Here is a 23,083-nt window from a genome sequence, read left to right on the forward strand (position 1 = left end):
GTGACAGCCCTCCTGTGAAGCACAAGATTTACAGGTTGACTGACTGGGTCAAGGCCAGCATTACAGAGGAGGTTTCTAAGATGTTGGCGTTAGGGGTGATTGAGCCTCCCAACAGTCATTGGGCCAGTCCAGTGGTCTTGGTCCCAAAGGCTGCTGCACCTGGTGCCACTCCAGAACTGCTTTTTTGCGTGGACTACCGTGGGCTCAATGCCGTCACCAGCACTGATGCACACCCCATCCCCAGAGCTGATGAGCTCACTGATCAGCTGGGAGCTGCCAAGTTCCTCAGCACGTTTGATTTAATGTCTGGGTACTGGCAGATTGCCTTAACCGATGGGGCCAAGGAAAGGTCAGCATTTTCAACCCCAGAAGAACATTACCAGTTACGGGGGATGCCCTTTGGGTTGAAGAATGCCCCTGCCACCTTTCAGATGTTGGTCAACCAGGTGTTGGCTTTGCTAGAGGATTTCAGCGCCGCCTATCTGAATGATATTGCAGTGTTCAGTTCCAGCTGGGAAGAAGACTTGCAGCACCTCGGTGAAGTGTTAAAGGCGCTGCAGAGGGCAGGCCTCACAATCAAGGCCAGTAAGTGCCAGATCGGGCAGGGTTTGGTGGTGTACTTGGGACACCAGGTAGGAAGTGGCCAGGTGGCACCCCTACAACACAAGATTGACACCATTCTGCCTTGGGAGCCCCCAAGACCCAGACAGAGAAGAAGGCCTTCTTAGGACTCACTGGGTACTACAGGAGGTTTGTTAAGGGGTATTGCACCGTTGTTGCCCCTTAACTGAGCTGACTTCCAGGAAGCAGCCTAAGAGGGTGATCTGGACTGAGTCCTGCCAGAAGGCTTTTGATGCCCTGAAGGCCGCCATGTGCACGGCACCCGTGCTCAAGGCACCCAACTTCTCCAAGGAATTTGTCTTGCAGACTGATGCCTCAGAGCATAGAGTGGGAGCGGAGCTCTCAAAACTGAATGAAGAGGGCCTAGACCAGCCTGAAGTCTTTCTTAGACGGAGACTACTCCCCAGGGAACAGAGGTGGAGTGCCATAGAAAGGGAAGCTTTCGCTGTGGTCTGGGCTATGAAGAAGCTGAGACCATACCTGTTTGGGACTCACTTCCGGGTTCAGACAGACTACAGGCCCCTCAGATGGTTGATGCAAATGAGGGGTGAGAATCCAAAACTGCTGAAGTGGTCCATCTCCCTACAGGGAATGGACTTTACGGTGGAACACCGTCCTGGCACAGAACATGCCAATGCAGATGGTCTGTCCAGGTTCTTCCGCCTTAGTGAAGAGAACTCCCAGGAGGGTGGGTAGTTCTCCCTACTTTCAGGTGGAGGGGACATGTGTTAGACTTGTTTCCCCCGAGTTTTTTCTTTCTGACCTCATGATTTTGACTCTGTTTTTGCTGGCATAGTGTTTCTGCGCACTTTTCTCACTGCTGATCAGTGGTAAAGTGCAAGTGCTCCTGTGTGCAGCACTGGATTGTGCCACCCACAAGAACGGCCTGTAAAAGGTAACTCAGGCCTGCCATCGCAGAGCCTGTGTGCGGTCTGGTATCGCCATGTTAACTGGCAAGTGCCCACACTTGCCGGTCCCCCACCTTCCCTTTTCTTACATGTCCACCACCCCTAAGGTAGGCCCAAGGTACCCCTGTGGCCCTGGTGCGTGTGGCATGTCCTGGTAGCGAATTACTGCCAATTTCGTTTTTCGCTACTGCAAGGCTACCTGTTCCCCATAGGACAGAATGGGAAGTTTGTTTATAACATCTTATAAACATAACTGGCCTGGGGAATTAGGTAAGAAAAAAAAAGTTTAGTATGCCTGAACTCAGAATCTAAAGATGCATCTTTTAGTGAAGGTGATTTTTACATTCTGTGTTTGAAAATACCACTTTTAGAAAGTAGGTATTTTCTTGCTCAGTCATCCCGTGTGCCTCTGCTGGAATGTGGTTTGCCTGTCTGGGTTTTGGATGACAGAAGGCTGGGGATCCGGATTGGCTCCAGATAGTCTAGGTGGGTCAGGAAAGGGCTGAATAGACCTGGGCTGCAATGCGGGAAGGGGGAGGAGACTTCCTTGCACCTCAAAGTACCTGGCCTGCCTCTGACAATGCTGTCTCCACCACCTGTCAGGAAGTGACACCAGAGAAGGCAGAACTGGTTCTGGCCGGGCACAAACACTCTCTGCCTAAGATATCAAAGGATTTTGGGATATAAATATTGGGGCCCAGACCCCTGAACTTTTGAACTCTTTTGGACTAAGAAGACTGCCAAGAAGAAGAGCTGGAGAAGCTGTGAGGAGGAACTACCACTTTGCTGTGTACTTTGTTGTGTTTGCCTGCAGTGGCTGCTTCTGTCTTGGGCAGTGAAAGGACGGGACTGAACTTTCTGCAATCAACTTTTGTGAGTTTCTCCAAGGGCTTGAGGTAGAGCTTGCCCCCTGTTCAAGAAGTCTCAGGAACATCAAATACTTCAAGCTCTTCTGCCCTCAGCACTGGGGACTGTGTGTTTTGTGCTGCAACAGAAGAAAAAGCAACCCGATGCAGTCTACGACGCCGCTGCCGACTCCATGTCCTGAAGGCATCGCAGAGGGCACCGCTGCAAAGTGGCAACGCGACCCTGGTCTCACCGACGACGCCTGCTGACACCGCCACCGGGCCGTTGCTCGCACCGCGACCTGTAGGCACCGCACTCCGCACCGCCTCGCTTCACGACGACGCGTTGGCCTCCCCGACGACGCTACTCCACGCCGAAATCGACGCTGCTGCTTGCACCGTGGTTCGAGGACACCGCTCGTAAAGTTACACGACGCACCGCCCTCATCCCACACCACAGCCTTGGCCTACCGACGCCGGTGCCATCGACTCAAGTTCATCAGCGACGACAGCGCTTCAGCAACGACGACGCCGCAGCTTGCACCGTGACCTGCCAGCACCGCGACCTGCCAGCACCGCGACGAGCACCGCATTTACTTCGCACCGCGACCCTGGTCTGACTGACTATGCCATCTGATGCTGCCACCGAGCCACTGCTCGCACCACAACCTGAGGGCACCGCACGCTGCACCTCTGCACTTCGCACCGCAGCACCCTACGCCTGCCGATGCCAGTACTCCTGGCTTCAACAGGGGGGAGTTCGATCTGCAACGCATGTGACTTCAAGGGCCCGACATCCGGAACCGATGCCTGCGGAGGCTGTGTTTTCGGAAGCTAAACGAGAGGTCGCAGATGCCCAGCATTTCTAAAAAGGTACGGTTTGCGGGTCTTCCCGACACCGTAGGCGGCCCGCGATGCCGCGGTCAGCCAGAACTGTTTGGATTTGTTTGCTCACGACGCCGTGATAGCCCCGGAAGGAGCTATCGACCTCAAGTAACTATTTTTGAAACATATTTTGATAACTAAAGATTTTTAAGTACTGTAGTGTGGATTTTTATCGGTTTTGGTCTTGTCTTCAGTGTATAAAAATATTGGATATTTTTCTAAACTGGTGTGGTGTCCTTTTGTAGTGCTTACACTGTATTACTGTTGGTTATATGTGCAAATGCTTTACACACTGCCTCTAAGATAAGCCTGACTACTCGTGCCAAGCTACCAAGGGGGTGAGCAGGGCTTATTTTAGGAGTGTAACTCCCTTATCCTGACTAGAGTGGTGGTTTCTGCCCGACTTTGGAACATGCCCTAGCCGACCAAAAATCCAATTTCTAACACAGAGAGTGTCTGTGCCCAGCCAGAACCAGTTCTGCCTTCTCTGGTGTGACTTTCTGGCAGGCGGTGGAGACGGCATTGTCAGAGGCAGACCAGGCCCTTTGAGGTGCAAGGAAATCTCCTCCCCTTTCCCCAATTGCAGCCTAGATCTATTCAGCCCTTTCCTGACCCACCTAGACTATCTGGAGCCACTCCTGCTCCCCAGCCTTCTGTCGTCCAAAACCCAGACAGGATATCCGCATTCCAGCAGAGGCACACGGGATGACTGAGCAAGAAAATACCTACTTTCTAAAAGTGGTATTTTCAAACACAGAATGTAAAAATCACCTTCACTAACAGATGCATCTTTAGATTCTGAGTCCAGGCATACTAAACTTTAATCTCCCACCTAGTTCCCCGGGTCAGTTATGTCTATAAGATGTTATAAACAAAACTCCCATTCTGTCCTATGGGGAACAGGTAGCCTTGCAATAGTGAAAAACGAAATGGGCAGTAACTCACATCAGGACATGCCACACACACCAGGGCATGTCCTACCTCTCACATACACTGCACCCTATCCACAGGGTTCCTTGGGCCTACCTTAGGGGTGCCTGACGTGTAAGAAAAGGGAAGGTTAGGGATGGCCACGTGCGGGCACTGGCCAGTTTACATGGCGGTACAAGACCGTACACTGGGTCTGCAATGGCAGGCCCGAGTTCCCTTTTACGGGACGTTTGTGTGGGTGGCACAATCCAGTACTGCAGCCCACCAACAGCATTTGATTTAAAGGCAGTGCACTTTACTAGGGACTGATACATAAATCAAACCAGGACAATCATGGAAACAGCAATCCATAACACATTTTACTACAGGAGCACTTGCACTTTACCACTGATCAGCAGTGAGAAAAGTGTGCAGAAACACTAAGCCAGCACAAACAGAGTCAAAACCAGGAGGTCAGAAAGCAAAAACTCAGAGGTAAACACGCCAAAAGATGCCAAGTCTAACACAAAGCAACAAGGCATGAATGCTCCCTTAGAAACAGCAAAACCCTTTTTCCCAGAAACCAACTTCATAGCATTCCAAGACCTGTGACTCTCACCCTTGAACAGAAGTAAAGTTCCACTTAATGGCCAGCCCAACACCAAGGTGTCACCGCTCGAAGGAATTTTATCATCTGTGGCACACCTTATCAATGGTTTGCAGAAATTTTAATCACATAATTGGTATGCTAAAGGAGCTGCGCTGGATCCGCCTTACATCTTCTTCACTTACAATGTGCTCATAAACAACTCCACTGACGATTGAAGCACAGCAGCCCCATCATTGAAGATACGTAACCTGCAACACATGGTGATCCTGCTGCACCAATTTCTTAGGGGCAGCACTAACCAGCAATCACCAGTGGGTGTCCAGCTCTGAGTCTGTTATTCACCAAACAACTGGCCAAGCCACTATGTGCAGTCTGGGAGTGGTGCTGCGGCAGAGACTCACAAGAGAGTGTCCATCTTAGAGCTCATTTGGTCATATTTTGAAGTTCTTTGAGGAATTTGCCAGCAGCATGTAAGACTCAATCAGAGCAGCAAGCTTTGAATTGAGAACACTGAAGGGAAGGACGTTTCTCTTCAGCCTTGTCTGGTCATTCTCAAATCTGCTTCACAGAAGTAATGCTTTTGTAGTGGTGAAGTAGTGAATGCTGGTACCATATCGTTTGTTTTTTCTTTATCAATGTGCACTTTGAAGGACAATTGATGTCAAAGCTGAATTCAGGCAAATAACTCAAAAGAGAAAGAAATTAGATCACCTTCATCTATAGAGATAGATTTTTAGCATTTATTTAAATTGTTTTATGAAATACATGCCTTGCACGGAAGACCCCTTGACTTTCAAAAAAGTGTACCATTTCCACAGATGAGCTTACTCTCCCCCATCTGTATTAATAAAACAACCCAGCGTAGTAATAGTCCCATTCCAGTGCACACTCAGTGCTGAGGATATGAACATGAAAAAACACTAGAATGACTGCCTAGTTAATTGTAGTCCCTACTGGCCCGATGTTCAGAGGGTTTTAGCATTCACATACCCTCAGAGTCTGTAAATCACAGGATTTGCACATGCTAAAACCTTTTTTCTATATGGTAAACACATTTAGCAATTCAGAAACGTGATACCGAACCTCTAAATGTGTTTAGAAGTGGATACCAATACGATATTTAGAAGGAGTGTGTTGTAGGCATTCCTCCCAAATCCTTAATCGGTGCTCTATCTGTCAATGTTTTGAGGCCGAAATACAGTTGCAAAATACTTATATTTTACCGTCATCTCTAAGGAAGTGGTAACCCATTCACAGCAGGGAAGGGATCTCCTTGGAAAATACACTTCTCTTTTTTAAGCTCAGTCCTGTTTTCTTTATGAAAAATGGGCTGCATAAAAATGAATCACAGACATGGTGGTCTGCTGACCGCATCAGACCACCATCCATGTGATGGCAGCAAATCAAAGTGGGTCACAATTTGCATCCTACCTCATTATAAGTCCTGAGGTAGGCCCATTGCAACCAACTACTATTCGTTTTTGTGTGACCCGACTTATGAGTACATTGATTGGTTTGCAATACCACACTGGTTGCAAAAATACTGGTCACAAATTGCAAAAAGTATTTTACGACCAGTGTTTAGTACATCTCCCTGTAGGATTTTTACACTAGGCATGGTCTCCTGAGTGACAGAGCGGCAAGCATGGTGCAGCATTAAACAGTAGAATGCTAGAATACATTGAAACAGTGAAAAGTTGGAAATGCTTCACTGGGTAAACTGAGTCTGAGTTAAGTTCTTACAGATGCAGTAATTGTATGAGAGAGCTGCACTATCTCTCACAGACCTAAAAAGTTGTGGGTCACGTCCTTCCTGATTATATAAGAAACATAGCTAAGAGAAGCTTTACCTCGAGAATGTGTACAAACCTGTGGCCCCTTCAATGATGATGGTCTAAGGATGTGCCTCTACTAGTTAAAGCCTGCACCCCAGCCAACCAATCAGTCTGTCTTATGTTGATGGCTTTAGGTGTTCTAATGATCAGCCTACCTCATTGGCTGTAATTATGCTCATGCAACTGAACCAGGCTTTATGTGCATAAAATGTATGTTTGCTACAACATTTCAGATGTGTTAATTTAGTCAAAATCATTTAAACTTTGCTAACATTCTTTTTAGGTTTCAGTTAACGAAAATGGAAGTTTAACGAAAGATGCAAACGTTGTCCTGGAAATTCCACCCTCTACGGCCATTGCCTATGGGATTATTGAACTGTATATAAAACGTGATGGGCAGCTGGGTAAATATAATTTTTGTATTATGTGCATATATGTTTATAGTGAAGCTTTTTTCTCTCCTATAATAAGGACATCGTTTATTGTGATACTGCCTAACAACAAAGATCTTCTCCACATTGACATCAGTTGAGGAAAGCCATTATCATATTTGACATTTTGATGCACCTTATTTGCCACTTACTTAGATATTGATAGCTATTCTGAGCGATGAGAAACAGAGGGCTTGATTCACAAAATAAAATCTGACATTTTCTACTGTAGTTTTAGTTCTACTTTTGGAATATGTTTTTGATTTTTGAAGAATTTGCAAATGTTTCCAGTACAGAAATAGAAGATGCGAGAGTGAACCTTCATGAATTTGTATTTACTCACTTACAAAGGCTTTACTCATGTGTTGACATACCTAGTGTACATTTGAGCATGGAAACATGTCCTGTGCAGTTCCACTGTATAACTTTTTTCCTATAGCATTTCCCTTTTCCCCACACGCCCTCCAATTAGAGTGTTCCCTTCCTGTTCCCACCTTGAAGAGTGATTCTCCACTGACGTTCATAGGAGTAACTCTCTGGCCATATCCTGGGTGGAACTAGACTAAGAAATAGTTTCTGAATAACCACAAACAAGTACGTTTGTGAATGCTCCAAAATATGCAGAGCATTTCCGCCCTGGAATGCCTACTATTCTCCTACGTGAAAACATTTTTTAGAGTCAAAGTGGTTACCAGTGTAAATCCACTTTTGAATCTGGTGTGCCGCTCTTCCACAAAAAGATCTAATATTGAAATCCCAGCCATAGGTACACTATAGATATATTTTTGATTTTTGAGTTGTAGAATAAATAATGTTTTTTATTAAGCTACTAGCCCAGGCTTGTTTTTGTCTCTGTGTTGATTTCTATAAAGGTAGAAAGAGTTTCATTTATTTCAGAAAAATTAAAGGTTCTGTAACATGCATGATGAGGTTGGATTTTCTTTATTGTGAGATAACCATAAGATAACTATGAAGCCCCGATTTAAAGTTCAATAAAGCAGGAGACCCAACATGAATTAACAGTCCACCAGCTAAGTCGAACTTGCAGCTCCCCTGCTATAATTCTGAATTGGGGGATATGCCAGCTTCACACCAGTAGAACCTCTGTTGGCCCTGCTGGTATAATATATATATGGCAATGTATCCTTCCCAGGGCATCCATGTCACAGTGACAGTCATCTCAGTCTATTTAGGGCGGGTGGCTGTCGCTCATTTACTCTGCCTGTGTCTGCTATGGGAAGCATGGGGTATACAGGTAGTGAAAATGTAGAACGGCAACCAAGCACAGGGAGAAAAACACCTGTGCATCTGAGCAATTTACTTTTTGTATTGAGAAAACAAGCGTCCTCTTTTATTTGCTCAATACAAAATATTTGCATGCTTTTGAGTGGTTTTGGTGTAATGAAGAACTGTTACAGGTTGTGATGCTTACTAGTAAACGTAAGCTGTCAACAAGAAGAGACAACTGTGTGATATGTTAGTTGCCACAAATCTTTCACGAACTTGAATTAATTGACATAGAATGTGGCAGTACTACTTGCCATTACAAATCTTTAAAGCTGAAATGGTTCCAAAACCTCTAACTCAATTTTGACCCTATTATTTAAAATGTCCGCAATGAATACTAATATTATGGGCAACCATCATCCTATTTAAGGCCTCCAGTGATCTTGGAGAAAGTGAATTTTGATCAGTTGAAGAATTTTGTGAAAGAAATAGAGCTATTTGATCGCCATCAAACAGGATTTTGCCTGTGGTTTGAAACAATGACAGTCCTAAAAGCTATATTTGAGAACTATCACTGTTTATTTTACTGGATTTATCCAGTACCTTTCACAACATGGAATGTTTCCCCTTGATGGACCATCTGGTACTGGTCACTCAAATGTCTGGGTTGCACTGGATATGGCTAAAATCCTATCTCTCAAGTGGTAAATCATGTATTCTCACATCTGCAATCGTGTGGTGCTTCCCATTGGGTACTAGGTATTCTTCTTGATGTTTATTATGTTCATGTGGCTCTTTAAGGAATAGCTGAGAGACTTAGGCTTGCAGTTTTACTTGTATGCCAATAATGCACATTTATTTTCATATCAGTGATCCACAAGAGTGGGTTACCTCAGTTGCAAATTGGATAACCCACAGTGAACAAAACTGAAATGGATCAAAAATTGGGGTGCTTTTACTGAGACTGGTCAGTTCCTTATCTTTCACTCTTAATTACACCCTCCACCTACTTTCTTTAGCACTTGGATTCCCAATGCCAAGAAAGAAGAGTGCCTTGGGTGAGTTGCAAGAAGGGATAGCTATGAAAGCTGAGATGTGAGTTGTGGCTCAGACTGTGACCTCCCAGGTCTCCCATGAATCAAGACACGTTTTCTGGATGATCCTTGCTGAATTATCAGTCGGATTAGGCAAGCAAACTGTACCCAACCTTCTGACTTAACAAGTGTAGTGTCTGCTGTGGTACTCCTTGTTTTGGTTTTGTAGGGACGTAACTCAGTTTTGTGCTCCCTGAGGTCTACACTAGCACCCAGGTAGAAAGCAGATGGTCTTTAAAAATAACCTTCAAGAATCTTCAGGGATCTGCTCCCAAGTACTTAAGAACCAAACTGGTTTTATGTATGATCAGACAACTACTCTTTCCACCCCACTAATAGATAATATGATATATTTTTCACACGAAGGTTTACAACCATGTCCTATTTTTTTCTTCTTTCCCTGGTTTTCAGAGGACGTCAATACACTGTGCGAGTAGGTTTCTTATCACGGTCTGTTCCATGAGAGACATCCCGCTGTTGTAAGTCATTGGGGTGGATGGTATGTACACCAGTGATTCCTTCTTTATAGTCACAGCAGTTTCCTTGTATTTAGCCAGAACGCTCTGCACTAGTTGCTCCCACACACATCGGTCCTTGCAACAACAAAAAAGCATCACTAGTGAGAAAATACAATTTCAAAGGTGACACAATAACACACATATATCATGTTGTTTTGGTTTTTCGAACAGGACTTGCTGGTAGATTTCCCACTGGGAGCTAGAGTGTATCTTACTCAGCTTGAACAAGGCTAGAGTTAACATTCTGCACACTAGCATCACATGCACAAATACACAAACCTTCTTCCCAGATCATATATACAGGCAATTGGCTCACTTGGGATACAACGTATATGGTTTTACCAAGGAAATTGGGTGTATGTAGCTGTTCCAAAGTTGTTTGTTAAATCTTTTATTATGAAAAATAAATAAATCGCAGCACAAGATCATCAACAGTTGGCCTTCACATTGAGGTATATATCTATCTTTAACTTATGTCATATCTGGTCCCAAAGCATGTCTTGATTTTCGCCATACTGCAGATCTGCATAAGTCATCAATCAGAAAGATGGCTGTATGATCCATCTTACTCAAGTAGCTCCTTGGGTACTTCCCTATCAGAGCCTCTTATGGAATCTTCATTTAATCATCTTTTGACCAATACCATATTGGGATTGGGTAGGGTTTTTACAGAACCTCTAAGCTCAGAGGAATAAAAAAAAGACGACGGCTTACTTTCAGACAGAGAATTGTAAATCTCCACAAACAGGATCTTACAATGATAGTTGGTTTTGGCTCAGCCCACTTCAGCCATTGGGTTTTACTTTTTTCCGCATTAGACAGTGCTTGGATGACATATCAGGCAAACCCACAGCATGTTGTGTTTGAATACCAATGACTCATATGGTGACTTTAGTGATGGGTCAAATAAAGTATTTCCTTTCTGTCACTGCAGCCATTTCAGCAGGTCCTCTACCTGACTCTCATTGGATCATTTGTGCAATGGCAATTATCAGTTAAGATGACTGTGCATACATTCTCACTGACCGAGTGGCTGGACTCGCTGACTCCAGACAGTACACAAGTCACTCAATTATAGCTTGCTTATACCGTTCACAAGCACTTACCAATGCTTGAAGTCCCTCTACACAGGTTTTCCCCAGTGCCTTCCACTTATTCAGAGATGTAGTATTTCAAATATGATGGTTGTCAGGTGCACCCTTGCAGGCAATGTGATCACACCAGAATGTGATCACACCAGAATGTACATGTCACAAAAAATAACATTTATTTACCTGTGTGCACTTTACAGTGTTTGGTGTGCAGTCGAGCAGGTCCTCTACCAGTTCCCCTGTGGCCTCAATGATATTGAATACTAATTGAGCAGAAGAGAGCATCTGCTCATGTATTATTCTGTATCCATTCAGCCACTGAAGCCATGTGATGGTCTCTCCTTGGGGTGATTTGATTATGGAAGAAGAGAGGGGTGTCCTCTTCATAGGAAGTTATCTTGATAGAGTTCAAGATATTGGAAAGATCCATGAATGAGACTGGATTGAATGAGATACATTTGGATATGAGGCGGTGTGAGATGGCTGTGAGTGGGCCTTGAAAGTGGTAATGATGGTGGATCTGAATTTTTCAGTCTTCTTGGTTACGAAGAGATTAATGCTATTGCATTTGTTGACTGAAGCAGGGACTGTGGGTTTTGAGAGAGCATTGGTGCAGAGATTGACAGCCTTGAATGGGGGTTTGCTTCTTTTGATTGCCTTACTAATGGTGGTCTTGCAGTAACAGGCTTTAGTGTGAGGAGGAAGGATCAGCAATCAGAGTGGAGCGTTTCCAGTATGCTGAAGTCATCCGGGAGTTTCAATCTTCTCATTTCTTTTCCTGTTTTTGCATGATAGGCTTAGTTTTGGTAAGCTTTAGTGTGATCACTGTTACCAGGGCGCTGGGGGCTTTGGGTTGGTGGGTCAGAGGTTTCTATGGAGTATAGCATTAAACATGAGTTCTCATAGTCATGTAGATGTTGAGAAGAGTATTGAATCTTGTGGCATATGCTGCAAGTGTATTGGCAGATTCTTTAGTTCTTGAATTGTTCAAGACGGATGTTTCTGATGGAGTGAAGGTTATTTTACTTTTTTCAGTTGTAAGCAACAACATACAGGATGGTGACATGGTCTTTCCCTTCCAGGGCTGTATGTGTCTGGCAGTGGAGATTCAGGGACGCTGATAGGACGAGGGCTGGTGCGTTGGCTTTGATAGGGTGAGGGCTGGTACGTTGGCTTTGGAGCAGTTTAGTCCATCGTTAAGTTGTTTATTTCCAGTGTACAGAGAAGTGTGTAGAAAGCTTCCTTCATATATTTTGTGTTGAAAACGCTGGGGAGGTTGCAGTTTCTGAGGAATGTGGGCTGAGGTGATTTCTTCTAGCAAGTGCTTGTTTGGGCCAAGTGGTCTGTAAATCAGATGAAAGGTGACTGTTTTGAAGATCGAGAGGGAACTGGCAGTGGAAGAACCTAAAAGACTGGGCCAGGATATCTTGTGTTTGACTGTAAGTCGCTGCTCCTGTTTTGAGTGTGTCTCTGCATTGTATTCTATAAGCATTGAGGATGAGGATGCCCTGGATTTGTGTGGGAGAGGATGTGAACCATGTTTCAGTGAAAAGTGTGCATATAGGCTGTGTTGTGGCTTTAGATGTGCGAATGGGGTAAATGTGTTAGTGTGGTCTCAGTGAGAGTGTGGGAATGTTGTAAAATGTGAAGTTTGTGAGATGCATGATGAAGTTAGTGTACCTGTCTGTGCTACACTGCCACTTCAGTGCCTCAGTGCACTGCCCTGCCCCACCCCTTCAGCCTACCTGTGTCCTCTCCTCCCTATGGCTAGCCTTCTGTGTGGCCCTTGTATCCCTCATACACCCCTTGTGTTTTACACTGCCCCTTTATGCACCTCCCGCCTGCAAAAGTAGCAAACTTAACAAAGATGTGTGGCTCTTTTGAGGATATTTGTAGAATCATATAATAGAGTTGGAGGGAAATCTATTATTCTCAGTCAACCTATAAGTAAGTGTTCAGAATGTATCTTACAACATTGTCAGATGAGACAGCTCTATGGGAGCAGTCACCCCCCCCCCACACACACACACACACTGCTGCGCAGAAAGCATGAAAAATTAAGTGGAAATAAAATGATATTACTACCATTTTATTTTTAACTCTCTGCCAGCAAACAGAGTGTGAGGGCAGGACAGGGCCAGTGCGTCACTGCTGCCAATGATTGGCAGCAGTGAGGAGTGGCCACTTAAGTTTGCCCCTTGCTTGGCCAAACTGACATGCGCAATTCAAACCTCTCCAACCCAGCTGTCTTACACAGCTGGGTTGGAGAGCAAGCACAGGCCTACTGTGCCTTTTGGAGTGTAGAGCAAGCCTGGTCCAGCCAATCATGACACTTAACTAATGCTGCTTAACAGCATGAGAACATTGTCTTGATTGGATGAGAGAGTTGACTGTGGGCTTTGAGTGGCAGTGTGAGGTAAGTGATTTTTTTATTTATTTTTCACATCTCCCGAGTGATTCGCCACCAACTGCCACTGTTGTCTGTACTTCTTCAGATCCAATATACAAGTGTATTGCACAATTTCAAACCATATTACCAGGACACGTGAGCGGTTGAAGCCTGACCCTACAATCAATGCTTATAATTCAGCAGGCTTTCTAGATTTTGGTCTAGAAAAAGACAACTTGTCTCTATACACCAAACAAAAATCCATGATTCTGAGTTACAGGCTCCGATACAGGTCTCCATGACATACGCTGCAGTAAAATGCCTTCAAGCTTGCTTGAGTGGTGTCAACCCAACAGCACACTGTGCTCCAGCACACCAGCCGCTTGAACGCTCTAGTGGTCAGCTATAAAGTTCAAAGAGACAGAAGCTTTTCTGCAGTACCTTGTGTTGTGAAACAGTTTTCCTCCTTACATCTACAATACTACCACCCTTGGAACCACCACACATTATAGCCGTCACCTGTACCCCTCACTGGTGCTTTCATGATCAAATAATACAGTAACCTCTTTGCAACTAAGAACAATTACTTAACGTAGTACTTACTGACTGGGCAGAGATAGCAATATTCAAAGTTAAACCCCCCATGGCGACATTTGGAAAGGTGCCATAGTGTACCATCCCCTGGGTCCCAAGAAAGATTTTAGCCTCAGATTAGTAGGACTGATAGCTCCCCACGTGATATCTACGCCAAACGTTCTTCTAATTGGAGATTTCAACTATCATGCTGAGTCAGCATCTCATCCCTACATCTCTAACCTACTGTCTAATCTTAAAATGCTTGATCTCCATTTGATAAAAAAAGGCTCCATGCATTCAGCTGGACACACTTTAGACCTCCTATGCTCTAACTCCCAGCGCATACACATTGACTTACCTGAACCTCTCACCTGGACAGATCGTTTTTTAATTACATTTAAAATGCCTTCTAAATCTGACCCTATGAAATCTAAAACAGAAAAAAGAGTGAGAACAAGATGCTGGAAGCAGCTGACCGCAGCAAGTTTTCAAGCCTCTTTCATGACCAATGATCTGGATAATATACCGGACATTAACTTAGCCTGGGACAAGTTTTTAAAGTCTTTTTCTAGGGCACTTGATACTGCCGCCCCCTACAGAACCCATACAATCAATCAATCAATCATTAATTTGTAGAGCGCACTAATCACCTGTGAGGGTCTAAAGTAGGCCTGGGCGGTAAATTCCGTTCCGTTCGCGGAATTTGGGTAATTTCGCGTTCCGCGGAGAACGCGAAATTGCCCAAAAATCTGCGTTCCGCGACTTCGCGAAATTTTTTGCTTGTTCGCGTTCTTAATATGCGTGTTCGCGAGATATTTCACCCCAAATAGCGATCGCGAACAGGAAAAAAGTATCGCGAACACGCAATTCCGCGTGTTCGCGGAATTTCTGCGTGTTCGCGGAGATTTTTTACCGTTTCGCGGAGATTTGCGTAACGCGATTACGCAAATTCCGCCAACCCCTAGTCTAAAGGCGCTGAATGGGGGTGGGGGTGCAGATACTGCTCGAACAGCCAAGTCTTGAGAAGTCTCCTGAAGGTCAGCAGGTCCTGGGTCTGTCGCAGCTGTGTGGGGAGGGTGTTCCATGTCTTGGCTGTGATGTAGGAGAAGGATCTGCCGCCGGCGGAGGACCTGTGGATGCGTGGGATGGTGGCGAGGGCGGCGGAGCGAAGCTGGCGGTTCACGGTGTAGAAGGTGAGACGCTTGTTGAGGTATGTTATGTTATGTTTGTTATGTTATAAAAGCTTGTATAGCGCGCAGCTACCTCCAACGGAAGTGTCCCGGCGCTGTTACCAATCATGTGGACCTGAACAGAAAAAGAAAGGAGCTGTGATCAGTGGGGAGGAGAATCAATGCAAGAGAAAGAGCCAGGTTTTCAAGGCCTTTCGGAACACATTTTCTTTCTCAAGTGCTCTAAGATCCTTTGGCATGGAGTACCATCACCTGTGAGGGTCTAAAGGCGCTGAATGGGGGTGGGGGTGCAGATACTGCTCGAACAGCCAAGTCTTGCGAAGTCTCCTGAAGGTCAGCAGGTCCTGGGTCTGTCGCAGCTGTGTGGGAAGGGTGTTCCATGTCTTGGCTGTGATGTAGGAGAAGGATCTGCCGCCGGCGGAGGACCTGTGGATGCGTGGGATGGTGGCGAGGGCGGCGGAGCGAAGCTGGCGGTTCACGGTGTAGAAGGTGAGACGCTTGTTGAGGTATGTTATGTTATGTTTGTTATGTTATAAAAGCTTGTATAGCGCGCAGCTACCTCCAACGGAAGTGTCCCGGCGCTGTTACCAATCATGTGGACCTGAACAGAAAAAGAAAGGAGCTGTGATCAGTGGGGAGGAGAATCAATGCAAGAGAAAGAGCCAGGTTTTCAAGGCCTTTCGGAACACATTTTCTTTCTCAAGTGCTCTAAGATCCTTTGGCATGGAGTTCCAAATGGTAGGTGCCCGGACAGAAAATGACCGACCACCCATTCTGACCCTTCTAAATTTCGGTACCTTAAGAAGATTCAAATTGTTAGATCTTAGAGATCTGTTTTGTACGTACCTTTGAATTCTAGCTCTGAGATATGGAGGGCCTGTATTATACAAGGCACGATGGGTTAATACCATTGCCTTAAAAATCACTCTTTTCTTTATGGGTAACCAGTGTAGACTGGCCAGATGAGGGGAAATTCTGTGGCGGACAGGGATATTTCTAATTAACCTGGCTGCTGCATTTTGAATTAGCTGAAGCCTGGCTATCAGATAGTCTGGAAGTCCAATAAATAGACTATTTGCGTAATCCAGACGTGAAGTAATGGTGGCATGTACCACCGTTTGACGACAGTCTACAGGCAGAAAATGAAGAAGACGGCGCAACATTCTAAGCTTCCAAAAGCAAACTGCGGAGAGCTGAGCAATGTGATCCTTTCCTGAAAGCTCTGTATCCATCTTAACGCCTAGGTTCCGAGCCATCTTAACTGGGGACGGTGCGGGATTTAAAGTGGTAGGCCACCAACAGTCTGAGGACAGTGGAGAATGATTATTGAAAAATAGGACCTCCGTCTTTTCTGTGTTCAACTTTAAACAATCGTCCGACATCCAAGATACTATGTCCAACATACATCTCTTAACACTCAACATCCTTCCCTCATCCTTTTCATGAAACGAGAAAAGGAGCTGAGTGTCATCAGCATAGTTGACAACACGTAGGCCATGTTTCTCAATTATAGGAGTTAAAGGAGCCAAGTAAACATTAAACAATGTTGGGCTCAATGCAGAGCCCTGAGGCACTCCGCATGACAGCATTTTTATTTGTGAAGAGTGCGGACCCAAGACCACCTGTTGCGAGCGTCCCTCCAAAAATGACTGAAACCACGACAGAACTGCTCCTGATAGACCAATGTTCTTTAGTCTGTGCATTAAGATTTTATGGGACACAGTATCAAATGCCGCAGAAAGATCTAATAACACGAGCATTGCACAGTGTCCTTTGTCCACAGTTTCTCTCAGAATCTCCATAGTCTCCAGGAGCGCGGTCTCAGTGCTAAAAGTGGCTCTGAAACCAGATTGGGAGTCATGCAGCAGGTTATTGGAGTCCAAAAATCTCGAGAGTTGCCTCTGTACTTCCTTCTCCAAAACCTTAGCTGGAGCTGCGAGTAAGGATATGGGGCGGTAAATTTTTAATACCAAAGGATCGGCTCCTTCTTTTTTTAAGATGGGCCTAACCAAGGCTTTCTTCCAATCCGCTGGATAGTTTCCAGTTTTCAACGACTGGTTCCAGGTAATATTCAGGACCGGATTTAGCCCCTGAGCAAGAGTCTTGTAGAACCTGGCAGGGAGAGGGTCTGCCGGAGAACCTGATTTTACAAGTTCAAGGTCAACCAGAGATTGAATGTCTTCAAAAATGGCAAAATTTGTCCAGGCCAAATTTCCATACCCATTACTCATAATTGACTCCGGTTCTTTGCAAGGAGGAAATGAGGAATATATTTCTGCAAAAAAAGATGCCAGATTCTCGCATAAGATTTGAGACACAGGTATAGAACTTAAGGAGGCCCGGGGATTAGTGAAACCTTCTACAATCTTGAAGATTTCTTTATTTGAATTATTTGCCGCTTGAATCTGATCGGCAAAATAATTTCTCATGGCTGACTGCTTAATCCGATGGAAAGTCCTAATGGCGTTTTTATGAATAAGTTTGGCTTCTAAGGAATAATTCCGGCTTCTTACAAGCACTCTTTCTAGCTTTAAGATCATCGGTAAACCATGGGGCGGAAGGACGATTACGAACAGTATTCCTCAACACCCTTGGAGCAATGTTATCTAGAGTATGGGTTACTTGCTTCTTAAAAACTAGAACATCCTGATTGACGTCCCCCGTCAGGTGGGAAGAAAACATTCCCCAGTTGTGAGTGAAGGTAGTGGGCAACACCTTCCGCCAATCTCTAGTCTCAATCATAGCGTGAGGGCCTGTCTTGAGTTTATAGTTTCTTTTGAAAGAAAAAGGAATAAAATAATGGTCAGACCAGGTAACTTCTTGAGGAGAACGCATTACCAGGGACAGGTCATTTGTAAACACCAGGTCCAACATATGACCTTCTCTGTGAGTCGCACTCTGGACCTTCTGTACAAGATTAAACCCCTGGAACGTACTAATAAGTTTACTGGCGTCCACACTTTCACAATCATCCACATGGAAATTAAAGTCCCCTAAGACCGTGTACGAGGGGAAATTTAAAATTGAGCTACTAATCCACTCATACAAACCAGTTAAATACCTAACAGGAGATGAGGGTGGTCTATATATAAGTAGGCCAGCCATTATGGGGTAGGAAGGGCAGGAGACATTAAAGGATAAAGCCTCAATGGGACCAAACTCCTCCAACTTCTTGAAGGAGACGTCGCACTTATCCCGTACAATGATCGCTACCCCGCCTCCCACTCGATCCCTAGCTCGATTTGCAGCCACTAGTCTGTATCCAAAAGGAACTGCCAACGCAATATCTGGCTGAGAACTTTCTCTCAGCCAAGTTTCCGTCAGAAAGACTATATCCCAAGCTTCACATTTCATACTTAACCATATATCGTCAGCATGCTTGGGAAGGGACCTACAATTAATATAACCCGCCTTAATACTGTCCCCACCTCTCTGTTCCAGCTGAAGAAAGGGTACAGCTGACTCAGACGGCTTCAACAAAGGTATAAAAGCGAAATTGCAAACCATGCATATCTCTTCCCCCACTTTACCTTTCCTCTTTTTTCTAGTCCCAACAAACAAATTGTGGCGCATAGGGCAGTTGCCCGCCGCGAGGGCTAACAGTTCCTCTCTCGTCCAGGCGATTCCCCCGTTTGGTACAAATTGGACAGCATGGCTAGCGCTAGTCGCGAGCCGGTAGCGGACGGGCGCAGACAGGCTTGCCTCTGGCGCGCCTCCGGCGCGCCATCGGCACGCCCGCTGCACACTTGCGTCTCCATCGAAGAAATAGACAGAGGCGCGAAAAGGCTAGAGCGCTAACGTTCAAAAAATGGCGCTGGAAACAGGCAAGTCAGCGCAATCCGATAGCGTGAGAGTAGCCAGGTGAGGATTACAGCACACCCTAAATACTGTTACAACGAACAGCAATACAATTATAAAACATACAATACAATATAAAAAGTTCGATTTTTACAAAAGAGGTGGAAAGGAAAGCCCTTTCGAATGTGCAAATAAGCGGTTTTTTTTTAAAGTGCAGGTATGAGCGTAATGTTGCGAGCAATTCACCCCCCGTTAGTTTGTTGATCCCAACTAATCTGAACAGCCAGCTAGACACTCTAAATTCACAGGTCTGCTAATGATCAGGGCTGCGCATTTGCGTCTCCATCGAAGAAATAGACAGAGGCGCCAAAAGGCTAGATCGCTAACGTTCAAAAAATGGCACTGGAAACAGGCAAGTCAGCGCGATCCGATAGCGTGAGAGTAGCCAGGTGAGGATTACAGCACAACCTAAATACTGTTACAACGAACAGCAATACAATTATAAAACATACAATACAATATAAAAAGTTCGATTTTTAAAAAAGAGGTGGAAAGGAAAGCCCTTTCGAATGTGCAAATAAGCGTTTTTTCTAAAGTGCAGGTATGAGCGTAATGTTGCGAGCAATTCACCCCCCGTTAGTTTGTTGATCCCAACTAATCTGAACAGCCAGCTAGACACTCTAAATTCACAGGTCTTCTAATGATCATGTTGGTCCAGCGTTGTGTAGTGCTATGTGGGCGTGGAGCTTGAAGGTGATCCTCTTCTTGACTGGGAGTCAGTGCAGGTCTTTCAGGTGGGCAGTCATGTGGGTGTGGCGGGGTATGTCGAGGATGAGGCGTGCGGAGGCGTTCTGTATGTGTTGGAGTCTCTTCTGGAGTTTGGCTGTGGTTCCTGCGTATAGGGAGTTGCCGTAGTCCAGCCTGCTGCTGACGAGGGCCTGTGTGACCGTCCTTCTGGTTCCGGTGGGGATCCGTCTGTAGATCTTGCAGCGCATGTGGAGGTTTTTGAAGCATGAGGAGGAGACGGCGTTGACTTGCTGGGTCATTGCGAGCGATGAGTCCAGGATGAACCCCAGGTTGCGTGCGTGGTCGGTGGGTGTGGGTGCGGGTGCGGCTCCCAAGGCGGCTGGCCACCAAGAGTCGTCCCAGGCGGAGGGGGTGGGGCCGAGGATGAGGACCTCCGTCTTGTCTGAGTTCAGTTTCAGGCAGCAGGTCTGCATCCAGCTGGCGACGGCCTTCATTCCTTTGTGGAGGTTGGTTTTGGCGGTGGCGGGGTTTTTGGTGAGTGAGAGGATCAGTTGAGTGTCGTCGGCGTAGGAGACGATGTTGAGGTTGTGCGAGCGGAAGATGTTGGCGAGCGATGCCATGTAGACTTTGAAGAGGGTAGGGCTGAGGGATGATCCTTGGGGCACGCCGCAGATGATCTTGGTGGCTTCCGAACGGAAAGGCGGGAGGCGGACCCTCTGGGTTTCTGTCGGTGAGAAAGGAGGTGATCCAGTCCAGGGCTTTGTCGCATATTCCTGCGTCGTGTAGGCGTGTGTGTAGGATGTGGTGGCAGACGGTGTCGAAGGCGGCTGAGAGGTCCAGAAGGATAAGGACCGCAGTTTCGCCGTTGTCCAGTAGGGTCCTGATGTCGTCTGTGGCAGCGATGAGGGCGGTTTTGGTGCTGTGATTGCTGTGGAAACCAGATTGGGACGGGTCCAGGATGTTGTTTTTTTTGAGGAAGTGGGTCAGTTGCCTGTTGACGATCTTTTCGATGACTTTTGCCGGGAATGGAAGAAGGGAGATGGGCCGGAAGTTCTTGAGGTCCTTTGGGTCCGCTGTGGGTTTTTTGAGTAGTTCGTTGATCTCGGCGTGCTTCCAGCTTTCCGGGAAGGTGGCGGTCTCGAAGGAGCTGTTGATCTTCCGAAGTTGGGGTGCGATGGTGCGGTTTGCTTTGTTGAAGATGTGGTGAGGGCATACCACTAAATCATCCCGACCCTATGCCCTCTGGTACACTGCAGATCTGAAAACCCACAAATCTAATTGTAAGAAACTGGAACGTATATGAAGGTCCTCTAAAGATGCCCTCGATAAACACCCCTTCAATAGAGCGTTAGGTGCCTATCATGCAAAAATTAAAACAGCCCGAAGACTCCACACTATAAGCAGAATTGACCAGGCAGGAAACAGTAGCCTACCAAATACTCTGTGACACCCTAGCCACCCATTTTGAAACTAAAATAGATAACATCTATTGCAATTTTAGTAATAACACTACGGCGTCAATATACAGTGAGCCTGACAACCTTTCAAGTTACAACTCTAAGGCTATACTGAAGAGATTTGAGCCGATCACACACATTCAATTACTAGACCTTTTAACCAAAACTAAATCTGGCTCCTGGGTGGATCTATGTCCCCCTCACATCACAGCTATGCTATCTATCTCTCTCGCATCATCGGTCACATCCCTATGTAACCTATCCCTATCCTAATCTACCTCATCTACAGTGCCTAGAGAATGGAAAGCTGCCTATGTCACACCTATTTTGTTTTTTAAGTATGCTGATCCCACCGAAGTGGCAAATTACTGTCCTATCTCACCCCTGTCCTCAATAAGCAAGTTGCTGGATTCCCATGTCAATAGACAAAGCTTTTCTTACTTAGAGACCCATCTCCTGCTGGACTCTTTCCAGTTGGCCTTTCGTCCATCCCATAGTACAGAAAACATCCTTGTAGCAGCAGTTGATGCACTCAGCCTTTCCATGGAAGCAGGCACGCCAACTATGCTGGTCCTTCTCAACCTGTCAGCGGCTTTTGATACCGTCTCACCTCTCATCCTGACTCAACGACTTTATGAGATGGGAATCCACGGCACCGCACTAAATTGGCTAACAGAATTTCTTAAGGACAGGACTCAAAAAATGACACTTGGTCTTTTTCAATTTAAGACTGTCCCTGGGCAGGGGAGCTCCTCAGTGCTGTGGGTTCTTGGCACCTCTATTGATGTTTAAGGTGGGAGGGGCTACCACTTCCTGTGGCAGACACCCTTCTTCCACTCTCTTCTTCTCCCTTCTGTCAGTTCAGGGGGGATACCCTGATTATGGACAGCTGCCTGACTTTTCAGCACCTCTTTAAGGTCAAGAAAGGCCTTACCAGTAGCAACTTTGGGGTTCTCCCTACGGGTCGAATGCCCTTGGCTTGCTGGATCTCTAGTTACGAGTGGCTTTATTTTCCACATCTTACTCTTCATCCCTTTCTTTTGAGCCCTGAGTCTCCTAATTTTAGGAACCGAATCACCAGAATCTTTGGGATGGGTGGCACACTGGGCGACCGCCCCTTCTGGGATCAGACCAACCACTGGGAGGTCATTGCCTAGGATACTATCTAGGGGGAGGTCAGGACTGACTACAACCCTGTGCCAGCTAATGTCATACCCTCTTTTTAGGGTTACTAATGACACAGGTCTGGTTGTGATCTCCCCTGGAGCTACTCTTACTCTCTTTGTTTTCCCTGGCAAATACTAATCTGGGGACACCAGCCTGTCAACCACTATTGTATGACTGGCACCAGTGTCTCTCAGGCCAGTGGTAGGTATTCCATTCACCTGAATGGAGTAGAAGTGTGTACTGCCACCCTAATAAATCAACAGCTTACCATCTGGACCCTTCTCCCAGTTAAAAGCCAAGAGGACCTCCTCATCTGAGGTGTCCTCCCCAATGGCTGCACTGAAAATCCCATTGCTAACCACCCTTTTTTGGCAGGCTACATCCCCTCTGCAAAAAGTCCTGGTTTCTTACACACTTTACCACCTACTCAAAGTTGGTAGTAGCCCATTCGCAAATGGGAAGGGATTCCTTGGGGTCCCCTTCCCCTTTGAGAATAGGAAACAAAGAATTGTTTGAGAGCAGGCAGTGGTAGGGGAGCAGGCAGTGGTCCCAAGGACCACTGCCTACTCTTAAAGAATGAAAAGAAATCTTTTTTTTTTAAATGCAACCTGTTTTCCTAAAAAAAAAGATTGTTTACTTTAAAAGTAATCACAGAGGGGGCTTGGTCTGGCCACAAATGAAGATGGCCGCCTAGCATGAGATCTTCGCTCCAAAGGAGTCTCCGAGTGGGGGCTGCAGCGTCCTGGAGGCGGCAGAGAACCTGCATTTCTCCGATCCTTGGCAGG

At 45.9% G+C, this 23,083-nt stretch overlaps 1 protein-coding gene across 1 annotated transcript in view; it reads left to right on the top strand.

Annotated features, from left to right (window-relative positions):
- GSDME (gasdermin E) overlaps positions 1 to 23,083 on the top strand; it is a 351,208-nt gene that overhangs the window by 165,731 nt on the left and 162,394 nt on the right. The window contains exon 5 of the mRNA XM_085631657.1: positions 6,897 to 7,017. Coding sequence (XP_085487783.1) covers positions 6,897 to 7,017 — 121 coding nt within the window. The remainder of the gene's footprint in view (positions 1 to 6,896; positions 7,018 to 23,083) is intronic.

Source organism: Triturus cristatus, chromosome 10 (genome assembly GCF_964204655.1).
Source record: "Triturus cristatus chromosome 10, aTriCri1.1, whole genome shotgun sequence".
Taxonomy (NCBI): domain Eukaryota; kingdom Metazoa; phylum Chordata; class Amphibia; order Caudata; family Salamandridae; genus Triturus; species Triturus cristatus.